Source organism: Nyctereutes procyonoides, unplaced genomic scaffold, assembly GCF_905146905.1.
Source record: "Nyctereutes procyonoides isolate TBG_1078 unplaced genomic scaffold, NYPRO_anot_genome, whole genome shotgun sequence".
Taxonomy (NCBI): Eukaryota; Metazoa; Chordata; class Mammalia; order Carnivora; family Canidae; genus Nyctereutes; species Nyctereutes procyonoides.
Window position 1 is genome coordinate 50,129,437 of NW_026575133.1, and position 12,098 is coordinate 50,141,534.

The following is a 12,098-nucleotide window of genomic DNA, read 5'->3' on the forward strand; positions in this document are numbered from 1 at the left end:
GTGTGTGTGTCTGTCTCATGAATAAATAAGTAAACAACATTTTTAAAATTAAAAATAAATAAATAATAACAGTATGCAACATCTATTGCAGGCAATCCTTTCCTTGAGGTACATAATTCATATACATCATCTCATTAATATAAGTACATTTCCATACAACCCTAGGAATGGATGCTTTCATTCCTATTTTATATATAAAGAAAGTGAGGTGCAGAGATCACATAGGTATCTGAATGTAAACTCAAGCTTACCCTTGCCGAGTCTCTACCTATATTCCTATATCCTCTAGCTGGGATGGATGGGGCAAGTCCATTTCATTATGAGCGGGACACCTGGGTGGCTCAGCAGTAGTTGAACGTCTGCCATTGGCTCAGGTTGTGATCCGGCTCCCTGCATGGAGCCTGCTTCTCCCTCTGCCTGTGTCTCTGCCTCTCTCTCTCTCTATCATGAATAAATAAATAAATAAATAAATAAATAAATAAATAAATAAATAAATAAATAAATAAATAATAAATCTTTTTTAAAAAACATTTTTTTTTTCATTATGAGCCAACTTTTCCTACTGGAGTTACCCACAGAACAGAGTCGAGACCCTAGAAACAAAGCATTTAACGCTTCGGCTTCCTCCTAACTTCCGGGCCCCCATTTCAAGCACCCTCTGAGGATAAATCCTCTATAGAACGAAGCTGCTAGAAAGGGAGCGGGCCTTTTCACAGACGAGCCAATGGGGTAACTGCATCCCGTGAGTGGCATTTTGTCTGGCCAATGGGGTCAGCCCTCAAGGCCTCGCGAGAGGACCGGAAATTGGTCTGGAGCATGTGGGCCTCTTGGCCTGCCGGATGCTGTTGAGCGCCGAGTTCTCCCGGGGCGCCGCGGAGCCGGGCGACGACTGGAGCCCGCCGTGTGGACCGGGCGGAGTTTTGGAAGGCCAGGGAGGCCCAGGTAGCCCAGTTGTAGGCCGAGTGGTGAGCGGGTCACCTTACGGCCCGGTGCGGACCGTCCTTCCCCATCCCCCTCCTCCTCACCCCTCACCTCAGGCGCGAGGGTCTGTGGACCCGGGGTGGGGCCGGGGCGGGGGCGGTAGGTCGTTACTTGAGGCCTGGTGTGTGGAGGAGCAGCGCAGGACCTGGAGAGAGGGTGGGAAGGTGGCGGCCCAGGGAGAGAGGCCCCGCCTGCTGGGTCTGAGTGAACGGGAGAGTGGTTTGGACGGCACGGTGGGTGGGTGAGAGCCGCTGCAGGGCTGTTGGTTTGGGGGCTCGCCTTCGGGGTGGCGGAGTGGGGGTGGGGGTGGGGCGGGGGTCGGATGTGCCTGGAGGGGCCTCCCTTCTGGTCAGGCCCGCGGGGCCCACGGCCCTCTTCCGTGGCACCTTCCAGGCAGCCAGCTTTAGGCTGACTAATCCAGAGGAGGAGGTCCACGTTAAGGGAGGGCCTCCTGGAGGAGGGGCCTGAATCCACAGAAGTGATGAGGGAGGAGTGGAGAAAGGGGCCCCATGGCGGAGCTCCTCTAACTGGCAGGGGGTTACGGCGCCTCTCAGCCTGCCCCAGGGCGACCTCGGATTCCTTGGGTGGTGCTGGGAAGAAGTGAGAGCAGAAAGGTCAGGCTAACCCAAAAGGAGCTGAAACAAACTCAAGGAGAGGACTATTGTAGCCTTTAGGGTAGGGAGGCATAGGCTACCATTTTTGTATGAAAGAGGATAGTCTAGTTCAACATTTAAATTTTATTTATTAAAAAAAACAAATTTTATTTATATCAAATATGTTATAAATAATCATTTAAAATTTAATTAATTAAATAATATCATTTAATAATTCTTTATTTAAAATTTAAAGTAATATTTATTTAATACATATTTATATTTATAATATTTGTAATAGTACATATAATATATATTTATGTATATTTATTTAATAAATCATTAAATAAATATTGCTGTTGGAAAGTGTTTAGGATGTTCTAGGCTAAATAGAGCTTTTGAAGTGAATACGATGTAGGAAGCTGGTTGTATTACTGGTCTGACGTAAGGGAACTATATTTTTAATGCTTTGTGGGTCTGTCTTGAAGGAAAAGGAAAACAATTGGGGATCTTTTTAATCTTTATGAAATACTGGCAGGTAATTCATCAGAACAGGATCGACACCCGTATCCTCTGCGGCCTTTCAATGGATCCTGTCCGACCACCCTTCAGGGGCTCTTCTGTGCACCCATCTCAGTGTGTACGGATGCCAGGCCCTTGGCCACAAGCTCCTAAACCTTTGGACTCAGCTCTGGGCAGGGCAGGACCTGCAGGCAGAGGCCATGTGTTTGGAAAGCCAGGGGAACCAAGCAAACAGAGTGGGCCAGCACAAAGGGTAAGATCATGTCTGGATGCACAGTAGCAACATATAGCTTATCATCAGAGGAAATAAAAGATTTCAAATAACTATGAAGCCCCATATGGGAAAAAGAGAGATTTGGGGTTTTTTGGTTGGTTGGATTTTGTTTTTGTTTTTCTTGGTAATTGCATTTTGGACATATATTTCAAATACTGGAGTTGTGAGTTTAGAAAAAGTACCTCATAAAAAATGCTAGATAGGCTTGGGTATCCTCAGTCTTCTAGTTTCCATAGATATAAATATACATGTATACATAAATGATAGGTTTGAAGATACAGCTTTGTGTTCTAAGTATTTAGATTTTCACACTGGGTTTGGCTCTATGGTATTAGCAGCTTGTTAAGAAATTTCCTTTTAGAGGGCTCTTTGCTCAAATCTTAAAAATATTTTCAGCTATTGCTTCTAATGTGTGTACATTCGCATGTATGTACATTGTTAATCTCATATAGTAATTTTAAGAATGGTAATTGTCTATAATTAAGAAATCTCAAAGAATAAAAGTTAGCAAATAGAGGAAGAACCTGATAATGCAGTTACGACCATTTGAAGTGGAATAGACAGGGGATCCCTGGGTGGCGCAGCAGTTTAGCGCCTGCCTTTGGCCCAGGTTGTGATCCTGGAGACCCGGGATCAAATCCCACGTTGGGCTCCTGGTGCATGGAGCCTGCTTCTCCCTTTGCCTGTGTCTCTGCCTCTCTCTCTCTCTCTCTCTCTCTCTCTCTCTCTCTGTGTGTGTGACTATCATAAATAAATAAAAATTAAAAAAAAAACTTTTGAAGTGGAGTAGACAGTGTCAAATGTAATGTTGTGGAGGCAGAAAGAAAAAGGACATTATGTTATGCTTGGATGGCTTGCATAAGTCTGTATGTGACAGCTCTAATTGGCATAACACCAGTAAACTTTCAAGACTTCCACAGGAAGACAGTTGCAAGTTTTGTTGGAGGTTGTTTTAAAAAACCCAAATCTCAGATACTTTTAAATGGTCCAATTTTCTTTTTTTTTTTTTTTGGTCCAATTTTCTGAAAATTTATTAACTAGTATATGTGTTTCCTCTTATCTTCGGTATATAGGAAACAAATAAGAAAAGTTGTACTTTGTTACTCTGTACACCAAGCAGGGACTATACCTGTATATATGCTTAAAAACCTAATATGACATAGCTATAAGTCTTAAAAGTATTTATTAAAACTACTTTTTTTTTTAAGATTTTATTCACAAGAGATAGAGAGGCAGAGACACAGGCAGAGGGAGGAGAAGCAGGCTCCATGCAGGGAGCCTGATTCAGGACTCGCTCCCGGAACTCTAGGATAACACCCTGAGCCAAAGGCAGACGCTAAACCACTGAACCACCCAGGCGTCCCTATTAAAGCTACTTAAAGGGGCATCTGGGTGGCTCAGTTTGTTAAGCATCCGACTCTTGATTTTAGCTCAGGTCATCTCAGGGTTGTGAGATAGAGCCCCATTTTGGGCTCTGTGCTGGGCGTGGAGTCTGAGGTTCTCTCTCTCCCTCTCCCTCTGGGCACCCCCGTAATCTAATTAAATAATTTTTATGAGGTATTTTTATCCTTTATTCTTATAATGTGCATAGAATTCAAAGATGATTTTAATTACCAATACTTTAAGAAAACCATCAGTGGGGAATCCTTGGGTGGCTCAACGGTTTAGAGCCTGCCTTTGGCCCAGGGCATGATCCTGGAGTCCTGGGATTGAGTCCCACGTCAGACTCCCTGCATAGAGCCTGCTTCTCCCGCTGCCTGTGTCTCTGCCTCTCTCTCTGTGTATATCTCTTGTGAATAAATAAATAAATAAAATCTTTAAAAAAAAAAAAAAAGAAAACCTTCAGTGTTTCTGGGTTTCTTGTTATAAACATCTTTATTATATCTTCTTAAACACTTCACTATATGTGGTACAGAATGTGTGTCACTTCCAGTCATTGAAATAACACTTATTTCATTTTAGAAATGAAATATATTCTACATCTTAGAATAACTGTCAAAATATATTTTCAGATAACTGTACCCTTTAACTTACATAGGAATCTGTAGGTTTCATGTCTATGTTCCGAGGACTGGGCCTTGAAACTGTGTCCCGGGCCCCTCTGAAACGGGAAATGCCTCCATCAGGTATGTGGAAAACTAACTCAAAAAAAGTGTAGTATGTATGTATGATTGCTTTGTTCTTAAATTTACAGTTTATCTTCAGAAAAATAAGTGTACTATACAACATCTTCAACTCACAGTTATAGTTGGGTTTTGGCCCTTCCATTCAGGTAGAGGCATTTTAGGTCGAGGCTTGTCTGCCAGTATGGTACGCAAGGACAAAGAAGAACCCCATTCCACTTTTGCGGATCCTTCCGTGTTGGCAGCTGGGGATAGCAAGATGGCAGAGGCTTGTGTTGGTTGGAATAGGTGGGTAAAGTTGCCTTCTAGGGTAAGTGTCAAATTCAGATGAAATGTCTTTATAAGCCCAAAGAGAAACTCTGAAAAGGATCATATTATAAACAACGCATGGTTTTATACTAAAGAGTGGGTATTTTCCCCAGAATAATCAGCAGCCACTGATCCAGTCAGTCATTGGAAATGGGTAAAAAGTAGTTCTCCACTGGGCAGTTTACAACTCCCATTTGCCCTGATAAGTTAACCTGATTGTGGTGGTTCACAACCTGGCTGACTCACTCTTCCACCTCAATTCTGCTGAGGAAATTGGCCCTGAAAGTCAGTATTAGTAACAATTAGCAAATGAGTCATGTAGGCATATTTGGATCTGGAAAGAATCCCAAGGTTTGGGTCCCTTTTGCTGACTCCTTCAGGAAAAGAATGTAGACTTGGAGAAATCATTTAGATGGGGTATAGATAGAAGCATGGTTGAGAAAGGCCCGATTTGCTTCTCTTTTCAACATTTCAGAATGCTTGGAAGAGGGAATTCGAATACATCTTTATTATCTTTGGGAAGAGCAGCTGGTGGTTTAGGCAGAGGAGTACACAAGGCTCCTGGTGCTATCAGCCTGACTTGTCGAGATCCTTCCCAGCTATCATCACCACCACCTCTGCCACCATCCTCACTGCACTCTCTGGATCACTCTCTACTTGGGGCTGTGGAACATAAGGAACATAAGGAAAAGTAAGTCTCTACTTGGTAATGATGTGGGAGGAGACCTTCTCATAAAATCATAAGCACTGTTTCTGTTGCATCTAAACTCCTTTGTGGGTGGTGGGTACTGCAGGCTTGTTTATTTTGTTTTGTTGTTTGGTTTTTGCCAGGGGGGAAAGTGACAAGGGGGTGGGACAATGCCTGATGAAGTGAAATGGGGTTGATGGGTTAAATAATACGTACCAGGGAATGAACTCAAATGATTTTTCATTTCCTTCTCAATTCAGACATAGCCAGTTCTTTGACTCATCGAAGATTAGGAAATAGTCTAGGAAAGATATTGCAGCAGTTCATCTTTCTTATTGGAACTAATTTTTGTGTTTTAGTTAGCTGGCCTCAATTATTCCATTGATATTACCAGGGCAAAAAGGGTGATCTTGCTTCTCTAATTAGAGATTGCTAAGATTTTAGCTTCTAGCCTTCAAAGCTTGCTTTTGCGTAACTTGTGTAAGCTAAGTGTAAAATATTACTTCCCCCAGTGTTTTTTTCTTTCTTATTCTTTTGTGGCATGAGTTGCTTGCATTTGTTTTTGTTATATATGCCTACTTTTATTTTCCAGAGAGGTTTTTGTGAAGCAGGGCTCAAAAGGAACACCTCAATCTTTAGGATTGAACCTTATCAAAATACAGTGTCATAATGAAGCAGTTTATCAATATCATGTGACCTTCAGGTATTCACAACTTTTTTTTCTCTGTATTTACTTCTTAGAGAACAGTAATGAAATCATTTCCCTGGAATAACTGAGTATTTTTCTGTGTGATTCCTAATGAACATCCCCCCCACGATAATGTGCAAACTCAGATCCTTGTGATAATTTTAAGGTTAACATTATTTGCAGGGGCAGCCCAGGTGGCTCAGTGAGTGGTTTAGTGCCGCCTTCAGCCCAGGGCCTGATCCTGGAGACCCAGGATCGAGTCCCATGTCAGGCTCCCTGCATGGAACCTGCTTCTTCCTCTGCCTGTGACTCTGCCTCTCTCTCTCTCTCTCTCTCTCTCTCTCGAATAAATAAAATTAAAACCAAACAAACATTACTTGTTAACATTAACATTATTTCACTATTTCAGATTTTAACTTATTAGGTGCCATTTTAAGCACTTGCAAGGTGGATTTACTGTGAAATTGATGAAGCTTGAAGTCCGGGCCTTTTACTTGCACAGACCCCTTCCATAATCTTTTTTTTTTTTAAAGATTTTTTATTTATTCAGGAGAGACAGAGACAGAGACAAAGCAGAGGGAGAAGCAGGCTCCATGCAGGGAACATGATATGGGATTCGATCCCTGGATTCTGGGATCACACCCTGAGCCAAAGGCAGATGCTCAACCGCTGAGCCACCCAGGTGTCCCGCTTCCATAGTCTTTTAACTTACTTTGTAATTTTGCATTTCTCTTCTTAAAGAGAGACTCCTCCCCACCGCTGGTATAAGACCCACATCCCACAAAACCTGGATCCCTCTTGCCTAAGTCTCATACTATGAATAATTTTATATCAATAACTTCAGGGTTTCTCATAATTCTTAAAAATTAAGAATTCATGTTTGTATTCTTTTCAAATCTCAGGAAGGGAGTGCTTGGGTGGCACAGATGGTGAAGTGTCCAATTCTTGATCTCAGCTCAGGTCTTGATCTCAGGGTTGTGAGTTCAAGCCCTGTGTTGGGCTCTACACTGGGTGTGGAGCCTGCTTAAAATCTCAGGAGAGTCATTAGCTAGAGGTTATTAGCTGGAATTGCGAAAACGAATATGTGTTTTGGAGTGTCTGTGAAGAGAAAATAGGAGGATGGAAGGCTGAATTTTTGGAACACAGCTGCTAATTGGTATAAGAGAAATAAATGGAAAAAAAAGAGAAATAAATGGAGTGAAAGAAAGGAACAGTTAAGGGGGAAATACCCTGAAGACAGGTTATAAAGACCAAAGGAAGGGCTCCTTTGAATGAGGAGGTAGTTGACTTCAGCCACAGGAAAAAAAAGTTACTGAATTTACTTTGAAGAGCACTCTTGATTTTCTAGTAGCTTTATTGGAGTTATGGAGAAAAAACTAGACTAAAGGAACCAAGGTGAGCACAGGCCATGGGAAATAGCCAGTGAATTGGCTACTTATTTATAACTAGATTTTTTTAAAGGTTTTATTTATTTATTCATAGAGACACACACAGAGGCAGAGACACAGGCAGAGGGAGAAGCAGGCACCATGCAGAGAGCCTGATGTGGGACATGATCCAGGGTCTCCAGGATCACGCCCTGAGCTGCAGGTGGCGCTAAACCGCTGCACCACTGGGGTTGCCCTTGGCTACTTATTTAAAAAGTGGGGGGGCCGCCTGGGTGGCTCAGCAGTTTAGCGCTTCCTTCAGCCCAGAGTGTGATCCTGGAGACCTGGGATTGAGTCCCACCTCAGGCTCCCTACATGGAGCCTGCTTCTCCCTCTGCCTGTGTCTCTGCCTCTCTCTCTGTGTGTCTCTCATGAATAAATAAATAAAATTTAAAGAAAAGACTTATTAGAAATTATGAAATAATAAAAATAAAAAGTGGGTAAGAGGATGAGAAATGAAATGATAATTAAATAGAGTAGTAGGATTGCTTTAAAACTGAGCACATGTGGCAGGTGAAGAGAAGCTAAAAAAGAGGGTGAAATTGTACCCTAAGAAGGGAGGGTAGTGGGAATGGGCCTGCTCTGGAACTGGAAGAGAAATGGATGAGCATAATGAGAAGGAAGAACTCTTTCTCTGGAAATGAATTGACAAATGTTAATGAAGCAGAAAGGAATGTGAGTCCTCAGAAATCTCTGCATTGACTGGACAGTGGAGAAGACATGGATTCTATAAATTTCAAGATGGTAGATACGGACCTTTGAAGCCACAGTATAAAGAGCTTGCCAGGCCATTGAGAGGGTACTGAGATGTATTACTGTGAACTGGTCATCTTGTGGCTTCCTTTATTAAGTGAAGAAAGTCCAGAAAAACAATTTTAAATACTATGTTTAGGGCATAGTGTCATTCATGTAGATTAATTTTTTGGAGAAGCATTTTGTTTTTTTGTTTTTGAATTTTTATTCATGAGAGACACAGAGAAAGAGGCAGAAACATAGGCAGAGGGAGAAGCAGGCTCCCCGTGAGGAGCCCAAAGCAAGACTCAATCCCAGAACCCCAGGATCATGACCTGAGCAAAAGGCAAATAGATGCTCAACCACTCAGCCACCCAGGTGCCCTTGTAGAAGCATTTTGAAATGTGATATTAATATATGAATGTTTAGTTTTGGGGACAGCTATATTGGATTACCACTTGATTTTTTCATCTTTCGTCATGTGCTTGAACATACCCTATATTAACCTTAGATTTGTTTAAGCTTTCCAGTTGTACACCAACATTGTATATTATTGATATGAAATGGGACGGTCATTGTACTAAGTAGCTACTGGAGCTTTTCAAAGGTGTAATATTTGAGACAGTGAATCAATAAAAAGTAGAAATTGCATTGTCACAAGTGAAAAAAGGATGGAGTAAAATCCTTTTTTAAAAAAATTATTTTTAATGTGTGTATTTTTGCAGACTCTAGAGCAATGATTGACAAACTACGGCTGTCCTGGAGGGCAGATCTGGCCCACTGCCTGTTTTATAATAAAGTTTTTCTGGAACATAACCAGGCTCCTTGGTTTACATATTGTCCATGCTGCTTTAGTGTGTGTTGGCCAAGTTGAGTAGTTGTAGCAGAGACTATATGATCTGTAAAGCCTAAAAAAATTGCTATCCTTTACTGAAAAGATGTTCTGACCCTCTTGTCTAAAATCTGGACATGTTAAAGCAGTTGTCTTTGGGTGGTGAAATTACGAGTTTTTTTTCTGTGGGCAGGTAGGTATTCTTGGGTTGAAATTCCTCTTATAGTCAGGTATATTTGAATTTTTAATATGACCACTAGATGGAGCAGTAGTTACAAGTGAGTCTAACAAACCTATTACACAGGGATGGTAAAGACTGCCATTTGAACAAATTGAAGTAAAATCCTCTTTATTGTTTTCTAGCCCCAATGTGGAGTGCAAAAGCATGAGGTTTGGCATGTTGAAGGACCATCAAGCTGTCACCGGAAACGTTACTGCTTTTGATGGATCCATTCTCTATCTGCCTATTAAACTTCAACAAGTGAGACCAAATAGGAAATATATTTTGGAATGAAACCTAAGAGTGCTTTGGTATTTTGAGTGGTAGGAAATCATAGATCTCCTGATGTTTGAGTTGTACTTTCCTATTCTCAGAGGAAAGACAGGCTTCTCAATAACAAATGTCAAATTAAGAAACTTTTTCATTTGAATTCTTCAAGAAGTTGCTTCTCAGGAAGAGTGGTTGGAAGCCTTTGACCTCAGTGACAGAGAATGGTTTTAGGTTTCAGCATGCAAAGAGATCTGTTGCTAGTCAGTCCTCTTACCAAATCCTTTCTTAAATCCTAGTTGTCATGCTATGATTTTGCCTAGTGTGGGCAGCAAAGTCAGGGGAAAGTAGAAAATATATTTAAGATATTTTAGTGTTTTCTAGAACACAGTTGGATTAGATGAGGGCTTGACAGTTTTGTCTTTTTTTTTTTTTACTTGAATATATTTATTTGTTAGGTTCTTGAGCTAAAAAGTCAAAGGAAAACTGATGGTGCAGATATCAACATTAAGATTCAATTGACAAAGACCCTGGAACCCTGTTCTGACTTGTGCATTCCTTTCTACAATGTTGTTTTCCGTCGGTGAGGAAACAGCTTATTTTCTTTAATCTCAGTCTTAAATATGTAACCATGTTCTTCAAGAAGCTTGGATGGTATTATACAACACATATATAAAGATGAGTTTGGAAACATTTAATAAATAAATAAATGGAGGCTATTGAGGCTAACTTACTAAAAAATTATGTCAGGTGATTCTCCAGATTTAGGTATAATGAAGGGTGGCTGGATGGGTTCCTTTGAATCATTCAGGAACTTTAAAAGCAGAGGTTATATTGCATAATTTAATGGTGTTACTGATGGAGCTACTCAAAGTGGCAGCCTGCAAAAATTTTGCTGGAAGAATTTTTTTTCCAGGTCCCTTGATTTTTTTGGATTCAGATAGCTCATATTTTTTTTACTTTTTATAAGACTCAAATTTTCATAAAATTTACTCCTATATCACCTCTTTTTAAATGATACACAGAACCTAATTTCTGCCTAGTAAGCTGAACTGCCAGGAATAAACATATAACTTCCTATGCCAGACTGATCTTTACAAACAGGAATTGACTTTTTTGCATTCCTTTTAGTTAATGGTGAAAAATAACGTAAATTGAACCTGGGAAATAAGTTTTGTTACCTTTGTAAATAAGACCAGTTGTTGTCAGTTGTATATACCTCAAGATAAATGCTTTGATTATTTATTTATTTGCAATGGTGTTCTCAGCATAAAAGCTATGTTGTGCAAAAGACACCAAAGATTTTGGGACGTTAGGCTTCAAAAGGAAGATATAGCTAAGAGTAATAGAGCTTGAATTTTTTTGATTTTTCTTTAGAAGACCCATTTTTGCTCTTTATTTCAGGGTAATGAAACTTTTAGATATGAAGCTTGTGGGGAGAAACTTTTATGACCCTACAAGTGCTATGGTACTGCAGCAACACAGGTCAGTGGTGGTCTCTTCCTTTCAAATGTTCTGGAAAGAAATTTTTCATTGTGATTATCATATATAGTACAGAAATCTCAACAGTATTTTATGATTGTGAATACAATTTATCAGTTAAACCTGTTCCATAGTTATTATTTTAGTAGGTTCACAATGATGTTGATTTATTTTGTTTCATGGTGCTTTCTCACTGTTACTATGGAGGGGGGCCGTATTTGCTCTATTGTTTCAAATAGGGGCATGGAAGTATCTGTGGTCCTTTTAGAACCCTAAGGTAAAGCTCACCTGTCTCTTCAGGTTGCAGATCTGGCCAGGCTATGCAGCTAGCATCCGAAGGACAGATGGAGGTCTTTTTCTCCTAGCTGATGTCTCCCATAAGGTCATTCGGAATGATTCGGTTCTAGATGTCATGTGAGTGAATTGTGGGGATCTATTTTTAACAAGCTAGCAATTTTCTGAAAAGTTCAGTAATAGCTGAATACAGATTGACCATTGTTCTGTTTAGGTTTTAAATTGTAGAACAGATTAAGAATACTGAATGTATATAAGTCTTGCTGGGATAGCATATGAATAGAGACCTACTGTACTTTGAGAAGGAATTGGGGTTTGTTTGTTTTTTTATTCGACAGAGATTTTATTTCTTTATTTGACAGCACATGCAGGGGGAACAACAGAGGGAGAGGGAGAAGCAGGCTCCCCACTAAGCAGGAAGCCTGATGCCATGCGGGCTGTATCCCAGGATCCTGGGATCGTAACCTGAGCCAAGGGCAGATGCTTAACTGACTGACCCACCCAGGCGCCCCAGGAATTGTAGTTTTAAAAAAAAAAAAAAAAAAAAAAAAGATTTATTAAAAAAAAAGATTTAAAAAAATAAATAAATAAAATAAAAAAAAAGATTTATTAAAAAAAAAGATTTATTTATTTTATTTAGAGTATGTGTGTGTGTGCACATGCATG

At 40.4% G+C, this 12,098-nt stretch overlaps 1 protein-coding gene across 2 annotated transcripts in view; it reads left to right on the forward strand.

The window, feature by feature from the left end:
* The first annotated feature begins 875 nt into the window (after positions 1 to 875).
* Positions 876 to 12,098, forward strand: part of PIWIL2 (piwi like RNA-mediated gene silencing 2) — a 76,006-nt gene continuing 64,783 nt past the window's right edge. For both annotated transcript variants that reach the window (XM_055299856.1, XM_055299857.1), the window contains exons 1-10: positions 876 to 942; positions 2,113 to 2,349; positions 4,409 to 4,496; positions 4,643 to 4,781; positions 5,278 to 5,493; positions 6,083 to 6,193; positions 9,533 to 9,650; positions 10,115 to 10,239; positions 11,061 to 11,141; positions 11,439 to 11,552. In XM_055299856.1, coding sequence (XP_055155831.1) covers positions 2,161 to 2,349; positions 4,409 to 4,496; positions 4,643 to 4,781; positions 5,278 to 5,493; positions 6,083 to 6,193; positions 9,533 to 9,650; positions 10,115 to 10,239; positions 11,061 to 11,141; positions 11,439 to 11,552 — 1,181 coding nt within the window. In that variant the 5' untranslated portion in view covers positions 876 to 942; positions 2,113 to 2,160. The remainder of the gene's footprint in view (positions 943 to 2,112; positions 2,350 to 4,408; positions 4,497 to 4,642; positions 4,782 to 5,277; positions 5,494 to 6,082; positions 6,194 to 9,532; positions 9,651 to 10,114; positions 10,240 to 11,060; positions 11,142 to 11,438; positions 11,553 to 12,098) is intronic.